The sequence below is a fragment of the Chiloscyllium punctatum genome, chromosome 14 (assembly GCF_047496795.1).
Source record: "Chiloscyllium punctatum isolate Juve2018m chromosome 14, sChiPun1.3, whole genome shotgun sequence".
In the NCBI taxonomy this organism is placed as follows: Eukaryota; Metazoa; Chordata; class Chondrichthyes; order Orectolobiformes; family Hemiscylliidae; genus Chiloscyllium; species Chiloscyllium punctatum.
The window spans coordinates 18985539-19005595 of NC_092752.1; the positions used below are offsets into that span (position 1 = coordinate 18985539).

Sequence of the window (20057 nt, forward strand, 5' to 3'; positions counted from 1 at the left end):
TGTGGTGATAAATCCAGTGATGGCTTCACTCACTCTTGCTTTGGTTAAGATTAACTAACTAGATAAATTTTAACACATGCATTATTACAGAAATATTGTGATCTTTTTCTCCTTGAAAATAAAACTACAATGAAAGGAAGAGTCTAAGTGAAGACGGATTTAAATTACTGCAGGGAGCAATAAATGGCTTAGAATCAAGGCTCTGGGTCACTGTGAATTTTCTTTTATCCCCATGAATTCCACAGAAGTAGAAGTTCACTTTCTTGACGATACAAATGAAAAGCATTCAACCATGATCGGAGTGTACCAAATTTACAATGTTTATTGAGGACTCATTTGAGGCTTCTTAGATTAGATTAGATTCCATACAGTATGGAAACAGGCCCTTCAGCCCCACAAGTCCACACCGACCTGCAAAGAGGAACCCACCTAGACCCTTTCCCGTACCCTATATTTACTCCTGACTAATGCAACAAACATTATGGGCAGTTTAGCGTGGCCAATCCATCCTAACCTGCACATCTTTGGATTGTGGGAGGAAACCGGAGCACCCGGAGGAAACCCACGCAGACACAGGGAGAATGTGCAAACTCCACACAGGCAGTCGACCAAAGCTGGAATCGAACCCAGGTCCCTGATACTGTGAGGCAGCAGTGTTAACCAGAGCCACTGTGCTGCCTTGAATAGTACCGCCCCATGTGGTATAGAGTCATAGGTCCCTGCCTCGGAGGTGGCCTGGATTCAAGTCCTACCTGCTCCACTGTTGTGCCATAACATCTCTGAGTAGGTAGATTTGAAAATATTTTTAGGGACTCTTTGAGGTGTCATGTGAGCAGTATCCCTACCTCTGAGCCAGGAGGCCCAGGTTGAAGTTCCACCTGTTCCACAGCTATGTAATGACATCTTTGAACAAGTGATTAGAAAATATCTACTAAATGCTCGTGTGGTGCAGTAGTAGTGTCCCTACCTCTGGGTTACGAAGTTTGGGCTCAAGTTCCACCTGTTCTAGAGATCTGTCATAACATGTTTGAACAGGTTGATTAAAATGCCTATTAGCAACAGGCAGGGAAAAATTCCACAAAAAGCACATCAGACAAAAGTCGACCTTTAAGAAACAGCCCAAATTGAATCCAGTCAATTACCATCCTGTAACCTAGTCTCAATCAAAAAGTTTTGGGAGGAGCTGTCAACAATGTAATCTGGTAGCACTTGCTCACTTAATAACCTGTATACCAATGGTTAGTTTGGTTCTGCTCCAAACTTTATGACCAACTTCGGTCTAATTATTGATTTTTTAAAAAATCAAATCGAATGGGGACTTGATTATAACAGGCAAGTTAAGGAAGAGCAATAAATGTTATCCTCACAGTGAGTCATGTTCTAAGACAGAATTTCACCGGGAAATTTAGGAATGCAATCTACAGGCAGTTGATTTAGGACATGTTCACATAGCTAGCCTTAAATTCAAAGGCAACCATACCAGATTCATTTTTGCAAACATCCTTTATTTAGCCAGCTGATGCAAAAGTACAATATAAATACAGTAAATAGTGAACAGAACCATATTGTTAGACTCAAACAAAATCTTCAAAGTTTGGGAGAAGATTTGTAGCTCGGGTGAACATAGAACATAGAACATAGAACATAGAACATAGAACAATACAGCACAGAACAGGCCCTTCGGCCCACGATGTTGTGCCGAACTTCTATCCTAGATTAAGCACCCATCCATGTACCTAGCCAAATGCCGCTTAAAGGTCGCCAATGAATCTGACTCTACCACTCCCTCGGGCAGCGCATTCCATGCCCCCACCACTCTCTGGGTAAAGAACCCACCCCTGACATCTCCCCTATACCTTCCACCCTTCACCTTAAATTTATGTCCCCTTGTAACACTCTGTTGTACCCGGGGAAAAAGTTTCTGACTGTCTACTCTATCTATTCCTCTGATCATCTTATAAACCTCTATCAAGTCACCCCTCATCCTTCGCCGTTCCAACGAGAAAAGGCCGAGAACTCTCAACCTATCCTCGTACGACCTACTCTCCATTCCAGGCAACATCCTGGTAAATCTTCTCTGCACCCTCTCCAAAGCTTCCACATCTTTCCTAAAGTGAGGCGACCAGAACTGCACACAGTACTCCAAATGTGGCCTAACCAAAGTCCTGTACAGCTGCAACATCACCTCACGACTCTTGAATTCAATCCCTCTGCTAATGAACGATAATACTCCATAGGCCTTCTTACAAACTCTATCCACCTGAGTGGCAACCTTCAAAGATCTATGTACATAGACCCCAAGATCCCTCTGTTCCTCCACCTGACCAAGAACCCTACCATTAACCCTGTATTCCGCATTCTTATTTGTTCTTCCAAAATGGACAACCTCACACTTGGCAGGGTTGAACTCCATCTGCCACTCCTCAGCCCAGCTCTGCATCATATCTAAGTCCCTCTGCAGCCGACAACAGCCCTCCTCACTGTCCACAACTCCACCTATCTTTGTATCATCTGCAAATTTACTGACTCGTTGTTGTGGTTCTGTTCACCAAGCTGGGAATTTGTGTTGCAGACGTTTCGTCCCCTGTCTAGGTGACATCCTCAGGGCTTGGGAGCCTCCTGTGAAGCGCTTCTGTGATCTTTCCTCCGGCATTTAGTGATTTGTACCTGCCGCTTCCGGTTGTCAGTTCCAGCTGTCCGCTGCAGTGGCCAGTATATTGGGTCCAGGTCGATGTACTTATCGATTAAATTGTGGATGAGTGCCATGCCTCTAGGAAATCCCTGGCTGTTCTCTGTTTGGCTTGTCCTATAATAGTATTGGTGTCCCAGTCGAACTCATGTTGCTTGTCATCTGAGCGTGTGGCTACTAAGGATAGCTGGTCGTGTCGTTTTGTGGCTAGCTGGTGTTCATGGTTGCGGACTGTTAGCTGTTTTCCTGTTTGTCCTATGTAGTGTTTTGTGCAGTCCTTGCATGGAAGTTTGTACACTACATTGGTTTTGCTCATGTTGGGTACCGCGGTGGTCCTTTGTTCTGGTGAGTTGTTGGCTCACCCATCTCTGGACTCATAGCAGAAGCGGTAATGCAAAAGTTAGAACAAACAGTCTTACTGCAAATTCAACCCAAACTCTGGGTCAGATATGTAGATGATACCTTTGTAATCATTAAAAACATAGAAATAGAGAACACACACCGGATCATCAATGCCACACTCACAGGAATCCGATTCACTAGAGAGGAAGAAAAGGACAACCAACTCCCATTCCTAGACGTGATGGTACAGAGAACACCGAATGGAGATTTTACCACAAAGGTATACAGGAAAGCCACACACACAGACTAAGTCCTAAACTTCGAAAGTAACCACCCCAATATACACAAAAGAAGTTGCATCAAGACACTGTTCAAAAGGGCCACAACACACTGCAGTACACCAGAACTGCAAAAAGAGGAAGAAGAACACCTATACAATGTATTTGCCAAAAACGGATACCCCTGCAATTTCATCAACAGATGCCTAAGGGAAAGACAACAGAATGAGGACATGCCACAACCCAAAGGACTAGCCACACCACCGTACATCAAGAGCATTTCTGAACTGACAGCCAGACTACTGCGATCACTAGGACTCATAACAGCACACAAACCAACAGCCACTCTCAGACAACAACTCACCAGGACGAAGGACCCGATACCCAGCATGAGCAAAACCAATGTAGTGTACAAAATTCCATGCAAGGACTGCACAAAACACTACATAGGACAAACAGGAAGACAGCTAACGGTCCGCATCCATGAACACCAACTAGTCACAAAACGACATGACCAGCTGTGCTTAGTAGCCACACACTCAGATGACAAGCAACATGAATTCGACTGGGAACACACTACTATTATAGGACAAGCCAAACAGAGAACAGCCAGTGAATCCCTAGAGGCATGGCACTCATCCACAATTCAATCGATAAGCACATCGACCTGGACCCAATATACCGACCACTGCAGCGGACAGCTGGAACTGACAACCGGAAGCGGCAGGTACAAATCACTATAAATGGCAGAGGAAACATCACAGAAGCGCTTCACAGGAGGCTCTCAAGCACTGAGGATGTCACCTAGACAGGGGACGAAACGTCTGCAACACAAATTCCCAGCTCGGCGAACAGAACCATCACACAAAATCTCCAATGGAAGCTAGTGTTAAACAATAGAGGACACAAGTCAAAATATTTAACATGTACAAAACAGCCAATAATAACTAAAAATTAACTTCCATTATTGTTTAATTGTAGGATTGAGCAACGATTTGATTTACAGACTAGGACTTGTCTGAATGTAATACAATCTACAGCAGTAGCAAACATTCATCACTTCTGTTTACTACAATAATTTGTACAATCAGTTCAATCCAACTTTGCAATTTTAAAACATATAACGTCACTCACCAAATAGCACTTTGCTATCACTAAACAAAGCCACAGGACTCCCTTTATAAGACTAGCCAGATCCTGCCACATTACCACTTGGTTGGCTCACACCTACCAATAAAAATGTTTCTCCAAGAAGGTGAATTTTGGAGTAAAAATGGCACTTCATTTTAAAAAAAAAGAAGAGTCTTATCACACGGAGCTGCCAAAAAACATAAACGGTTCCCTTAGAAATCTGCCATCATTATTGCCACATCCAAGACAATAATTTCTTTATTGTTAAAACTGTGGGATTAGCTTCAATCTCTGGTTCTTGTCCAAGGTAGTTAAACATGCTGTTGACTGAACTCGGTGTCCATGTTTCATGCAACCTCATGCCTGAACCTCAGTAATAAGTTTTGTATTTTCCTTCCTCATCCATCTCAATGCCTCTGAAGCCACAGTTGACCGAAGCAGTTTTGATCAAATCGTCCACTGTCCAGTTAAGAGAAAGAGAAATTAAATTATTCTGTGATCTCTAATCAGATGTCAACATTTTCAGAATTTCAAATCTGATCTCAGTCTGCTGACTTCCAGGATAAACAGAGAAGAAACAATGGTCAGGAAGCCAAGGAGCAACCAGAACAGTGGCTGACAACTTAACTGTTTTAGTGAGGCTGACAGATTTTCATTTTGACAGTGGCTTATTGGATCTCCCAGTTCTTGGGAAACTCACCATTAGAAATTAGTGAAGACGGTCTCAGTGAAAAGTATCACTGCTGTGGGTCAGAAAGAACAGGACTACTTTCCTCAACAATCACCCCCACGAAACACCATTCCATGCAAAAATTCCCCAAGGTTTTTACTTCAATAGCTGTTCATAAGTGGAATTTAACTGTCAATTACAACCTCCTAAATTAATCATTCCCTACCTCTTTGCCCTGTTCCCAGCCTTCAATTTCATCCACCGAGACAACTCCTCTCACACACGGTCTGCCCTTCAAACATCATCTTTTGTTTTCAGGGCACACATGATCTCTTCGCTGACAGGGCTCTCTTGGTTTGTATTATATGTGATACAGCCTGCTACAAAGCTCTCTGTTCTCATTATCAGCCCCCTAAAAACATGCTCCCTCACAAACTCCTTCTCTGATTCTAACCAAATGCTCCTCTAGCCTACTGCTTCTGACAATACCAACATCTCCACTGATCGATTCATCACCGCTTCTTCCCTCCTAATAATATTTCCACTGTTATTACCAGATGTTCTCACTCATGCCATGCCTAGCTTGTTGGTCTGCCTTTGATATCAGGACTTGTTCTGAAGCTGCAACATCAAACAATGACAGAAAATTTAAGAATACTAGAGACTCGATCACAATATCAATGTAAAGCTTATCAGATGCAATCCAAAAATAAGTTGCCTGGCTATAAAATAAAGTTTATTGACCAGTAGGAAAAATTCTCCTCTGCTTTTAATATTTTTGTTTCACTGCTCTTGTTCAGCTTCAACAGTATCATCTGGCAACTAATCACTAATTCCTATTCAACTCAAACATAAGCATGATTTTCATTTGAAGAATATATTGAAGAAGCTTTGTGGGGTGAAATAAGCAGGCCTGTACCAATTTACTGTAGAGTAAAGCCTTCCAATAGTATGGGATAATGTTACTATGGTATAATTATTATAAAGTGATCTCAAAAATGTCAATGATTCCATCTGTGCAGCCATTTATTCGATAACCTTTGCAGAACAGAATCTGTGCTTCAGTTACATAAGCCCCTAGATTCAGTGAAGTCTGCAAACCATCATGAAAATCTACAACATAGGCTTTGTACAGGTCACTGTTGTAATTTTAAACTAAATCATCTTGGAACTGTACTGAACACAGTACTTCAATAAAAGATGAACCAGGCATGGTGAAAGACAAACTTGGATAAGGGTTTGAATGAAAGGAGAAAGGTTAGTAACATATTACTATTTTTTGATGTGTTTCCTGTGTCACAAAAGCAACCGCACTTCAAACTCCCTTTCTTGGTTGTAAAGTATTTGGCAACATGAAGATTGTTAAAAGAAAAAGCACGATAAGCGTGCAAGCCTTGCTTTTATTTTCAAGTAAACGCAACATTTTCAATAAAAGCAAAAAACTGTGAATGCTCGAAATTTGAAACAAAAACAGAAATCTGGCAGCATTTCTGAAGAGACAAACAAGAGTTAATGATTCAAGCCTAGTACAACTCTTCTTCAGGACTGCTACATTTCTTTTGTAAAATAAGCAAAGGAATTACAAAATAAAGCAGGGAGAGCTTGTAAATGGCTAGAATCAGAAGCAAATTTAATTTATTAACATTTTTAGTAAATAGTAACTGTTGGACCACAATGTCCTTTTGCCCTGTTGTAACTTCTTTAATATCATCTCTTTTAGGGAAAATTTCAGAAGTTAAATTAACTGTCCCATAGTTTCCTGCTTTTAGTCTCCTGCTCTTTTACAAAAGGGAAGTTACGCTTGCTTGATGCCAATCTAATGGGCGTTCCCTGAATCAAAGGAGTTTTAGAAAATTAAAACTAATGCATTAACTACCTTCCTAACCTTTTGTACAAGAAGTGAATTAAGTCCACTTGGAATCAGGAATTTGTCAGCCCATAGCTGGAATAATTTGCTCAGTACCACTTCTCTGGTGTTTGGCATTCTCTAGAGTTCTTCCATCCTTGCCATTTTCTGATTTACAACTGGTGACATATTACTTGGACAATTGGTTCTGATATAACATAATAGATCAGTTCTTGTGTGATCTTGTGTTATAAGAAAATCATGAAATAGCCACGCCATTTAAAGTAATGAGGCTAGAATCACGTTATAGCCAACACAGGTAAGGAAAGTTCACTTTCTACAAATAACAGTCTAAATTCTTGAATCACATTAAATCCAATTTATATTGAAGAAACATTCATAATATCAGAACTGACTGTGTCACCTATAAAGAAGCCCAAGGGAAAATACCTGCTTAGTTCATCTGTTATCTCTAGGTTTTAACTGTTAATTCTCCAGAATCACTTTCTAGGGGACCAACAAACACTTTGGTCACTCTTGTCCAAAATATTTACCAAAATTCCGAGCTTTTTATTTTATACCTCTGGCTAGCTTGCTCACATACTTCAATTTCTCTCCTCATTAATATTTTGTTCCTTCTTTGCTGTTCTTTTTATGCTCTGTTAAACATTCAAACTTGCTACCAGTCTTTGCACAACATTTTAAGTTTTTCTTTTAATACAGTATTTAACATTCCTAATTAACAGAAAATTGGTCTGTTCCTGAAATGTTTCTTACTCTTTGGACCATATCTATTCTGTATATTCTGAAGTATCTCCTTAACTATCTGCCACTGCATCTCCAATGCATTTCAGCCAGCTCTGCTTTCCTGCAAATATTGCCCAAATGTAGGCCTTTGAAAAGTATAATTTTGGGCACACTCTTCTCTCCCTCAAACTGATTGTAAAATTCAATCATATTTTGGGGACCACTATTTGTGGTGCACTTTCACTGTAAGATCATTCTCTTTTACCCAAGAAGTTACTGTCAGAGGATTAATAGATCACTGACACAAGTGGTTTCTTGCCTTTGTCATTTCTCATCTCTACTCGAACCATTTCCAAATCCTGGCTTCTGAACTTAGATCATATCTCTCTATTATTCTAATAATATCATTAACTATCAGAACCACCCTTCCACCTTTTCTTAGCATCCTACCCTAAATGCCCGAGACAGTTCAAGAATCGGGTTCCAAGCCACATTATGTTGCAGACATCTTCCACAATAGCTACCAGATTGTACTTAGGTATTTTTACTTGCACTATCAATTTCTCGGACTTGTTTCAAATGTTATGGGCATTCAGTTATGGTCTTGGTTTTATACTTTAAATTTATTCGCAAGTGGAAAGTGGGTGTCACTAGCTGGACAGCATTTATTGCCCATCCCTAGTTGCCCTTAGATGGTGGTACTGAGCTGCCTTTTTGGTCCACTGCATCCATGTGCTGTAGCTTGACCCATAATGCCCTTAGGAAGAGAATTCCAGGATATTGACCCAGCAACGGTGAAGTAATGGCAATGTATTTTCAAGTCAGGACGTTGACTGGCCTGGAGGAGAACATGAAGGTGGTGGTGTTTGTATGTTTCTGCCGCCCTTGTCCTTCTAGATGGAAATAGTTGTGGGTCTGGAAGGTGCTGTTTAAGCAACTTTGGTGAATTTCTACAGTGCATCTTGTAAATAGTACATAATGCTGCTACTGAGCATCCATGGTGGAGGGAGTGGATGTTGGTTTGTGGATGTGGTACCAATCAGATTGAGTCCTTGTCGGGTGTGCAAGCCCTGCATGGTTAAGCACTTAAGACAGACTTTTAACTTTATTTCCTTACTTTTCTACTTTATACAAGTGAGGACTGTAATGTTTAATTATGACTTTGTTCCTTTATTTTTCTACTTTGTGCCTAAGATTCTGTACCTCAGATGGCAGTAGGAATGGTGACATTATACATTTTTCACTGTACTCACATACTTCTGTACTTGAGTATGTGACAATAAAAACTACTTCCTATTGAATGGGCTGCTTTGTCCTGGATGCTGTCTATCTTCTTGCGTGTTGTTCGAGCTGCACCCATCCTGGTAATGGGGAGTGTTTCTTCCACATCGCCAAATTTGATTCCTTGCCCCAACAACTGGATTGCGAGAACACTATCCCCAGCACTGTATAGGAAGAGACTGTCCCAGAGGTATGGGTTGAAAAATGTGTTGCTGGAAAAGCACAGCAGGTCAGGCAGCCTCAAAGGAGCAGGAGAATCGACGTTTCGGGCATAAGCCCTTCTTCAGGAATGAGAAGGGTGTGCCAAGCAGGCTAAGATAAAAGGTAGGGAGGAGGGACTTGGGGGAGGGGCATTGGGAATGCGATAGGTGGAAGTAGGTTAAGGTGAGGTTGATAGGCCGAAGAGGGGTTAGGGGCGGAGAGGTCAGGAAGAAGATTGCAGGTCGTGAAGGCAGTGCTGAATCGGAGGGTTGGGACTGAGAAAAGGTGGGGGGGTGTGGGGAATGAGGAAGCTGGAGAAATCTGCATTCATCCCTTGTGGTTGGAGGGTTCCTAAGCAGAAGATGAGGCGCTCTTCCTCCAGGCGTCGTGTTGCCATGGTCTGGCGATGAAGGAGGCCTAGGACCTGCATGTTCTTGGCGGAGTGGGAGGGGGAGTGACTATATTCTAGTGACTATGACCTTTGAATCTTAATTTGGCACCTAGCTCCCCATTTGGCTTTACAGAAGCACTTCCTTTATTCTGCCAATGTCATTGGTACCTAAATGGATCATGACCACTGGATCCTCCCCCTCCAACCGCAGCCCTGAGTAGATGGCCCAAACTCTGCCATTGGGTAGCAAATGTAGAAATCCAGACTCAGATTCTCTGCCTATATTGTTGACTCGAACACTATGATCCTTTTTTCTCTCCTCACTAGAATTATTTCCTGCCTTTTGGAACCACAGCCAGTTAGCTCATCCATCCGACATCTATCCCATCTGTCCACTCACATCCAAACAATCCAAAACCAAATAGAAATAAGTACAGCCTCGGATCTGTTTGATATTAGCAAAGGCTGAGATTTCAGCACTCCTGTCCTCATGGTTCCCTCACCTGCTTCATTCAATTACACTCTCCTGTCCTTGAATCCTGACTAAGTCAGTTGGCCCAATGCTGACAGGGATGGCTGCTTCCTTGTATCTAGGCAGAATCAAGGTTACCCTTCCCCTCATAGATGCATCATTATTGTAGTTTAGTCTGCAGGTCATATACCCTGAGCCAAACTGCTTAAACATCTAATCACTTACTGCAGACTTTTTTTTGCCTTGGAGCAAACTGGCAGCCAGGTGCTTCCTGCAGTTGTATCACTAACCCTATTATCCTTTATGTATTATAAGACCATAAGACATAGGAGTGGAAGTAAGGCCATTCGGCCCATCGAGTCCACTCCGCCATTCAATCATGGCTGATGCGCATTTCAGCTCCACTTACCAGCGTTCTCCCCGTAGCCCTTAATTCCTCTAGACAACAAGAATCTATCAATCTCAGCCTTGAAGACATTTAGCGTCCCGGCTTCCACTGCACTCTGTGGCAATGAATTTCACTGGCCCACCACTCTCTGGCTGAAGAAATGTCTCCGCATTTCTGTTCTGAAATGACCCCCTCTAATTCTAAGGCTGTGTCCACGGGTCCTAGTCTCCTCGTTTAACGGAAACAATTTCCTAGCATCCACCTTTTCCAAGCCACGTATTATCTTGTACGTCTCTATTAAGTCTCCCCTTAATCTTCTAAACTCCAATGAATACAATCCCAGTATCCTCAGCCGTTCCTCATATGCTAGACCTGTCATTCCAGGGATCATCCGTGTGAATCTCCGCTGGACACGTTCCAGTGCCAGTATGTCCTTCCTGAGGTGTGGGACCAAAACTGGACACAGTACTCCAAATGGGGCCTAACCAGAGCTTTATAAAGTCTTAGTAGTACATCTCTGCTTTTATATTCCAACCCTCTTGAGATAAGAGACAACATTGCATTCGCTTTCTTAATCACGGACTCAACCTGCATGTTTACCTTTAGAGAATCCTCAACTAGCACTCCCAGATCCCTTTGTGCTTTGGCTTTATTAATTTTCTCACCATTTAGAAAGTAGTCCATGTTTTTATTCTTTTTGCCAAAGTGCAAGACCTCGCACTTGCTCACGTTAAATTCCATCAGCCATTTCCTGGACCACTCTCCCAACCTGTCTAGATCCTTCTGCAGCCTCCCCACTTCCTCAGTACTACCTGCCTGTCCACCTAACTTCGTATCATTGGCAAACTTCGCTAGAATGCCCCCGGTTCCCTCATCCAAATCATTAATATATAATGCGAACAGCTGTGGCCCCAGCACCGAACCCTGCGGGACACCGCTCGTCACCGGCTGCCATTCTGAAAAAGAACCTTTTATCCCAACTCTCTGCCTTCTGTTAGACAGTCAATCCTCAATCCATCCCAGCAGCTCACCTCGAACACCATGGGCCCTCACCTTGCTCAGCAGCCTCCCGTGTGGCACCTTATCAAAGGCCTTTTGAAATTCTGGGTAGACCACATCCACTGGGTTTCCCTGGTCTAACCTACTTGTTAACTCTTCAAAAAATTCCAACAGGTTTGTCAGGCATGACCTCCCTTTACTAAATCCATGTTGACTTGTTCTAATCAGACTCTGCTCTTCCAAGAATTTAGAAACCTCATCCTTAATGATGGATTCTAGAATTTTACCAACAACCGAGGTTAAGCTGATTGGCCTATAATTTTCCATCTTTTGCCTTGATCCTTTCTTGAACAAGGGGGCTACAACAGCGATCTTCCAATCATCCGGGACCTTTCCTGACTCCAGTGACTCTTGAAAGATCTCAACCAATGCCTCTGCTATTTCCTCAGCCACCTCTCTCAGAACTCTAGGGTGTATCCCATCAGGGCCAGGAGATTTATCAATTTTAAGACTTTTTAACTTTTCTAGCACTATCTCTTTCGTAATGGCAACCATACTCAACTCAGCCCCGTGACACCCTTTAATTTTTGGGATATTACTCATGTCTTCCACTGTGAAAAATGACGCAAAGTACTTGTTAAGTTCTCCTGCTATTTCCGTATCTCCCATCACTAGGCTTCCTGCATCAGTTTGAAGTGGCCCAATGTCTACTTTTGCCTGTCGTTTGTTTCTTATGTACTGAAAGAAACTTTTACTATTATTTCTAATATTACTGGCTAGCCTACCTTCATATTTGATCCTCTCATTTCTTATTACACTCTTTGTTATCCTCTGTTTGCTTTTGTATCCTTCCCAATCTTCTGATTTCCCACTGTTCTTAGCCACTTTATAGGATCTCTCTTTTTCTTTAATACATTTCCTGACTTCCTTTGTCAGCCAAGGTTGTCTAATCCCTCCCCTGTTAATCTTTCTTTTCTTGGGAATGAACCTCTGTACAGTGTCCTCAATTATACCTACAAACTCCTGCCATTTTTGCTCTACTGTCTTCCCGGTTAGCCTCTGCTTCCAGTCTATTTTAGTCAGTTCCTCTCTCATGCCCTCATAATTACCTTTATTCAACTGTAACACCATTACATCCGATTTTGCCTTCTCTCTTTCAAACTCCAGACTGAACTCTACCATATTATGGTCGCTACTTCCTAAGGGTTCCCTTACTTTAAGATCTTTTATAGAGTCTGGTTCATTGCAAAGCACTAGGTCCAGAATAGCCTGCTCTCTTGTGGGCTCCATGACAAGTATTCTAATATGTACATAATTATTTTATTCAATTATATACTTAATTACATTTTTATATACTTTATTAACCTTACCACCAGTAAACAGTTGTAAACTGCAAGATAACTTGCTTCTTCTCCCATGGCAGAATAAGAATCAATACCTGGAAGATGAACAAGTTAGAAAAAGCCAAAAGAAGAGTAAAGGATCACCACCTTCTGCTAACTTCCTTAATTACTCAACTCTATCCCTTAACTGCAAGTAGCACACATTTGCTAAGTCACACTAAATTGATCAGTTCATATGCTCCTAACATTAAATACCTGCCTATCCCAGTTACAAATAAGTTGGTTTGAACGACTTCTTTGATCAAGTACTCTTACATCGCAGGCATTGTTGAAACCATTCCAAAGACTGGTAATTTCAGAACTGAAGTTATAGATGTCAGTTAAGTTTTCATTATCAGTAGTTCTTCTATAAAATGATGGCTGCAATGTTGTGCAACCCAGTAATTTAGAAAAATCGCGCTTTAGAAACAGCGCTTAAAGTGTTGGAGATGCAATCGCGTTACAGCCAACACACGTTTTAAAAGTTTGCACTTTAGAAACAGCACCCCAATTCTTCAATCACATTCTGGCAAATTTGCATTAACGAAACGCACGTTATAGCAGCATGACTTGTACAAGCAAAATTTGATTTGTACTAAAGTTTAGACACTTCCTGACCCATCATCTGCCAGCAATCAATCCTAGGGAATAGGAAAACTACAGTACTGAAGCAATACAAAAAAACGCAGGTAACTAACTGATGCCTATTGTTAGAAAGATAAACTGTTCGGGAAAATGGAATAGAAGCGGTTCTTCGGGATTGAAAAGAAAAACTAACAACCAATAGTTCACAAAGTATGAAATTAGAGAAAAAAGGTAAATCTGAAGACCACTTTAAGTTAAATTGTATTGATATGACAGTAAGTGATTGACTGAAACAAACAACACTATGAAATCTTCCCTCACTATTCACTCTAAAGTTAAATGCTAGGAGGCATTTACTTCTCCCTAACTCTACTGATTGACTTGAAAGGTTGGTTCCCAGTCAGTTACTCATATTAATTGCTCTAGAATACGCAGTTGTTTTTACTAGAATTGGAAAGAACGATCTCTTTTACTGGTAAACAAACTGAGAAAAAGAAATGCTATTTCCTGTTTCGACTCTCACTTTTATTGCACCCTCTCCCACTAACCAAAAATACAACTTTATATATTCAGTTCAGTGAGTAGCACAAAACAAAAACAAATTGCAGAAGAAATTCAGCATGTCTGACACCATCTGTGGGGAGAAAGCAGAATTAGTACTTCAAGTCCAGTGACTCTTCATTAGAACTGATAGAAAGTGATATCTATGGTGAAGGCAGGTGATGGGTGCGGGGGCAGATAGTTGATGACGAAGCCCAGAGACCAAGAGAACACACATGACGAGAGAGAGAGAGTGAGAGAGAGAGAGAGAGTGATGGAGGGGGGAGGCGGGGGGGGGGGGGGGGAAGAGAGAGAGATAGAGAGATAGAGAGATAGAGAGATAGAGAGTCAGGGGGAGAGAGAGAGAGCAAGCGAACGAGCGTGGGGGAGAGAGAGAGCGAGCGTGGGGGAGAGAGAGCGAGCGAGAGAGAGAGAGAGAGAGAGAGCGTGGGGGAGAGAGAGAGAGAGCGAGCGAGCATGGGGGAAGAGAGAGAGAGAGAGAGAGAGAGCAAGCGAGCGTGGGGGAGAGAGAGCGCGGGGGAGAGAGAGAGAGCGCGCGGGGGAGAGAGAGAGAGCGCGCGCGCGTGGGGGAGAGAGAGAGCGCGCGCGTGGGGGAGAGAGAGAGAGCGCGCGTGGGGGAGAGAGAGAGAGCGCGCGTGGGGGAGAGAGAGAGAGAGCGTGGGGGAGAGAGAGAGTGAGAGAGAGAGAGAGTGAGAGAGAGAGTGAGAGTGAGAGAGACAGACAGACAGACAGAGTAAAAAACATGGAAGGACGTATTCAGGCTCTAAAGTATGTAACTCTATATTGCATCCTCAATGCGGCAGGGTTCCCAAGCGAAAGTTAAGTTGATGCTCAAGCTTGTGTTGAGATGCAGTGGAACACTGGGGCAGACCTGAGACAGAAATGTTGGCATGGGAACACGGTAATGTGTTGAAGTGGCAAGTGACTGAAAGTTTGGGGTTATTTTTACAGACAGAATGTAGGTGTTCTACACAATGGCACTCAGTCCGCATTTAGTCTCCCCAGCGTAGACAAGATCACATTGTGAGCAGCAAATACAGTAGACTACATTGAATGAAGGAGATTGTGGTGGAGGAGAAGGAGATCACAGATGAGATAAGGTTGGTGATACAATGGCCTGATTCTCAAAGGGGGGGGGGTCATAGTTCATGGAGATAGGAGACAGCATCTGTCAGCTGGCACTCAGTCTCCTCAATGTAAAGATAAATACCCAGACAACGCGAGCAATTTACCTGCACTTCCTTCAATCTCTCATTCTCTGGGCTTAGTCTCCACCTATCTGCTCACATTCACTCAACCCCAACCCCATCTTCACCAGCTTCTTAGCTGCTATCAATTTTGATGAAGAGTTACTGGAATCAAACATGAACTCTTCTTTTTCCACACAGATACTGCCAGACCTGCTGAGTTTCTCCAGAAATTTCTGTTTTTATTTCAGATCTCCAGCATCCACAGTTCTTTGTTTTATATCAGAATACTATGAATTTTAGCCTTACACGACTTGAGTGCTTAGTCTGACATTCAAATGTGGTCATGAATACCTATTGCATTTGTCAACTGACATTTGGATAAGGCATTGTATTGGGACCTATTTATCTACTCAAAACAACAAAAATAATCTCAATGCGCTATTGGAACAAAAAATGATTTGAGAGTATGCAGAAACGTGAAGTTGAGGTTAAAAATCCCATGATTTTATTGAATGGCAGAATAAGTTCAAAAGGTCGACTGGCCTATTCTTGTTCCTTGTTCATATGTTTGTTTGTTGTAACAACAGTAGTGCTTAGTCTCCTGTGTCGAGAGTGTAGTGCTGGAAAAGCATAGAAGGTCAGGCTGCATCCAAGGAGCAGGAGAATTGACATTTCGGGCATAAGCCCTTCATGAGGAATGCTTCAACTCCTTGCCAACATTTCTCCTCAACCCACATCTCCTAAACAGATCGTCTAGTTATTCAATCATTTGCACTTGTAGGACGTTGCATGAACATACTGGCTGGCACTTCCATTGGTACAATTGACTGTACCTTTATGATGAATCATTGACAGCAACTACTGATTATTTAGTGACACACAAATGACAAAGTGAGATATTGTACATTACTATGTTGTCTTCAACACAACCATCAACACTGGATGCAGAGCATTAATTGGCCATTTCTGGTCAATTGAAGGAGCATTGCTGTGTGAAATATGGCCACCACAGTAAAAGTGCCACACTTCAACACTGATTGTGAAGAGCTTCTGGATTTCATGATAATATGTAAATATATCAGCTGCAGTTCAGTTGGTAGACCATCACTTCAAGTCAGATGTTTGAGATTCAAGTATCACTCTAGATCTTCAACAAAAAAAAAATTAAGTTTGACACTCCAGTTCAGTACTGAAGAAATGCTGTACTGTCAGAAGTCTTTCTGTTGAGACATTAAACTGAAGCTCTAAGTGCCCTCTCAGATGGTCAAAAACGGCACAAGGTCAAACAGCAGCAGAGGCATCCCTGCTATCTAAGCCAATATATATCCCTAAACCAACAACACAAAAACAGAGATTATCCAGCTCCTTCCCTCTCGTGAATTACAAAAGAAATCTGAGGGATGCATTAAGAGCTGTTTGAAATAAAGTGTGACAGACTGCTAGTCACAATAGACATGCAATGATTACAGGTTTCAGCAAGACCAGATGTCCTTTGATACAGAGATGTCACAGGCACGTATGAAGCAATCCAAAAGGCAACAGTGCCATCAAGCAAAGAAAACAGCTCCCTTGTTTTTTTTTTGTTTTTTTTTTTCTTTTTTTTTTTTCTTTTTTTTTCCTTAACCCCCACACTACCGCCTAACTGCGGTAGTGCTTATTTTTTCCCCAGCACCCATGGTGTGTGTGTGCAGGTGTGAGACACAGTGAAAAGACACAAAGTGCATGAATCTTTATTCAATTTCCACCACCAGGAAGATAGGAAAAACACCCGAGTGGCCAGTGACAAGCACTGCCCTTCAAACCACAGGGCAATGCTGTGTGATCAAAACAGTGAAGGGGAGGGTAGGGACTAAATCAAAATAGAGTTGGAGGGAGAAATGATGCACTCCACTCCCTGCGGCGCCCACCTCTCCCTGAACAACTCCAGGGTGTCGGTGGACACCGCGTGCTCCTTCTCCAAGGACACCCGGGCTCTAACGTAACCCCGGAAGAGGGGCAGGCAGTCGGCCCAAACGACCCCCTCCACGGCCCGCTGCCTGGACCTGTTGATGGCCAGTTTGGCCAGGCCCAGGAGCAGACCCACGAGGAGGTCCTCGGACCTGCCCTCCCTCCTCCGTACCGGGTGCCCGAAGATCAGGAGCGTGGGACTGAAGTGCAGCCAGAAACAGAGGAGAAGGTTTTTGAGGAAATCAAAAAGGGAGTGCAAACGCCCACACCCAATATATACATGGTCCACGGACTCCAAACAGCTCCCTTGTAAACAACGACAGGGCTACAATCATTGGCTTGTAACATCATTGGCTACAATGTAAAGTTGGAGAGATCGTTTGAACACTGCGATAAATTGTACTGTATAGATCATTACTGTGGAAGTTCTCGGTATCATAAAAACCTGCCTATCATGGCAGAGCTAGATATTGAGACCATGGCTCAGTAAAGCTATTTTTTGCAATGGGTTAAGCTCAAGGTGCTGGTGCTATACGACTTTAATTCATCCAGCACAAGAAACGGGTACTCCTGCAGCATCTGTCTCTGCTGGAAAGAAGTGACAATACCCAGGATAGGCATGATTCGAGGACTAAGACCATATACAAAACCAAGGGTGGCTGCAGCAACTGCAAGAACTATAAAGCATCTCCCTGCCAAGTAACATGACTAACAAATCTTCCCACGATGCCTTCGTCAGTCTCCAGATCTTGGCTGAATGCATCTATTTCGAATCAGTGTAGTTTCCGAATTTGAAATTTAAAGTTGACATGATCTTCTCAGTCCAGCAGGTGCAAGACAAATGATGTGAGCAATGGCAATATATTTATTTTGACTTCACCACGTTAGGAGAAACAGCCCATTTGTGCTGCTGGACAAAATTGGTAACCTGCTGAAGTTGCTCAATAAGATCTTCTTTTCTTAACAAAATACTGAACAAGGTCAGCTAGGGCCAGATTAGCACCCTTTGAAATCTGCAGCGGGGTCAAAAACAGTTGTGTTATGACACCAACATATTTTGGCATATTCTCCTCTTGACTAATGCTGTATACCATCTGGTGAACTGTACACAGTACCTACTTATGTACCAGAACTGAAAGAAATCTACTCAGTCTCACCCACTGAAGATCGAAGACAAATGTGCATCAAGTTCTTATCTCAGTTGTTTGCTACATGAACATTCCATACTGAGCAACAGACTCTCTCACACCTGTAAAAGGTTGGTATGACCAATAGTACCATGATCATTTTTAGAATGTTGTCATATGCCATCTATAACCATTGACAACGTGACGCTGGAGTTTGTTTACAGTCTTACATATGCAGACTCCACAGTAACCAGCAAACTATCTCTGAAACCATTTTCACCTTCACTTCTGCTAATGAATCCTCAGTGCATCTTAGCAGGATAAGGGCACAAACTCAAACGTCTGGAACATGCTTGCTCTCTGTGCTTACGAGGCCATATTAACCGGATAACGATCATCTGTAAAATGAATTATCTGCAGCGCCATGCCTTCTTGGGCATCCATACCCGTTACAAGGACATATGGAAGTTACCCTGGCTCTGGAAATCAGCTGGTCAGTAGAACGGCCATTGTAAACAGAGGTCTCCGAGTCCCGCAACAGATGCAGAAGAGACTGTCGTGCCAGAGTGGATCACCCGAGCAACACGGCCGGCGATGTTCAACGGAGAGTTGACCACCAGACCACAAACCATTTTCATACTAAACAGTAAAGTACTATGTTTACATCAGATTGCTGTAGGCACACCGGCTGACCGCTGTGTTGCCTACAGTGCAACAGCGACTACATTTCAGAAATGTACCATTGGCTGTAAAGCACTTTGGAGAGAAGTGTGCGCGGGCGGCGGGGGGGGGGATGCTGTCCGGTGGACGTTGAGGGTGCCACAGAAATGCAACTTTTTTCAGCCTTCGTCACAATAACTTTGTATCCCTGACAACACTGTTCACATTGTCTCTCTGGCACTCACCACTTCTCTGGCCCGGGCAGTGAACTCGGCCCTGGTCCTCCCCTTCCTCAGGATCTCCTCCTTGACCGGTTCGCCGCTGACACCGATCGCCTTGTTCCGAGTTTTGACGGTTTTCACACTCGCTCGGAACAGCAGCGTGATGTCGGCCGCCATTTTGCCCGAAGACACGTCACCGTAGTACGGGTCATCATAGCGCGACCGCGCCCTGCCGTCCGGCCGCAGGCTGCGGTGGCGACGTCATCACCCGGCGACCGCGGCCGTTGTCGTGCGCCGTCCGACCTACCTTGGAAACGGAACGGGGGATTCAAAGCTGGTGGCGGGACGCGGAGAGACGGCGGGAAAGGCTTAGGAACAAAACTGTGCGTGTGGTCGGGTGGAAGGGAATAATTCTGACGCCGGGTCTCATGGTTTCTGAGAGCGCGTTACTCAGTGGGTCGTTATCGGCTGAGCCCGCGGTCGCCATGGAGACCAGAATAAAAACCGGAAGAGCCGCGGATACTGTAAAGCAGAAACAAAAACAAGAAGTTGTTGGACAAGCTCAGCAGGTCTGGCAGCATCTGTGGAGAGAAATCAAAGTTAACGTTTCGACCCTTCCCCAGAACATGAGGGCAACTTCCTTTCTGTGAGAAGTGAATACAATCATCTTAGACAATAGAACATCATAGTCAACACCAACCTCCAGCTCATTTGCTGGTATTGGGTTCACACCAAGATGTGGTGGGAAATTAATTTATGAAAGCACAATGATAGCATGGGATTTTCCTTAAATCCACTTTGTAATGTAAATGTGTTTTTATTATGTTTATACGTGCTGTAGAATTTTTTGTGGGCTTGATTTATTGGACACCCTAACTGTAGTGGCATGTCTCATGATTGGCAAGAAGGCAGCCCATCACCACCACTCCAGGCCAATTAAGGATGGGCA

The 20057-nt window shown here is 43.1% G+C and overlaps 1 protein-coding gene across 1 annotated transcript in view; it reads right to left on the reverse strand.

The window, feature by feature from the left end:
* Positions 1 to 19318, reverse strand: part of stx18 (syntaxin 18) — a 154515-nt gene extending 135197 nt beyond the window's left edge. The window contains exon 1 of the mRNA XM_072584019.1: positions 19133 to 19318. Within this exon, the coding sequence (XP_072440120.1) occupies positions 19133 to 19285 (153 nt within the window). The 5' untranslated portion in view covers positions 19286 to 19318. The remainder of the gene's footprint in view (positions 1 to 19132) is intronic.
* Positions 19319 to 20057: the final 739 nt, after the last annotated feature.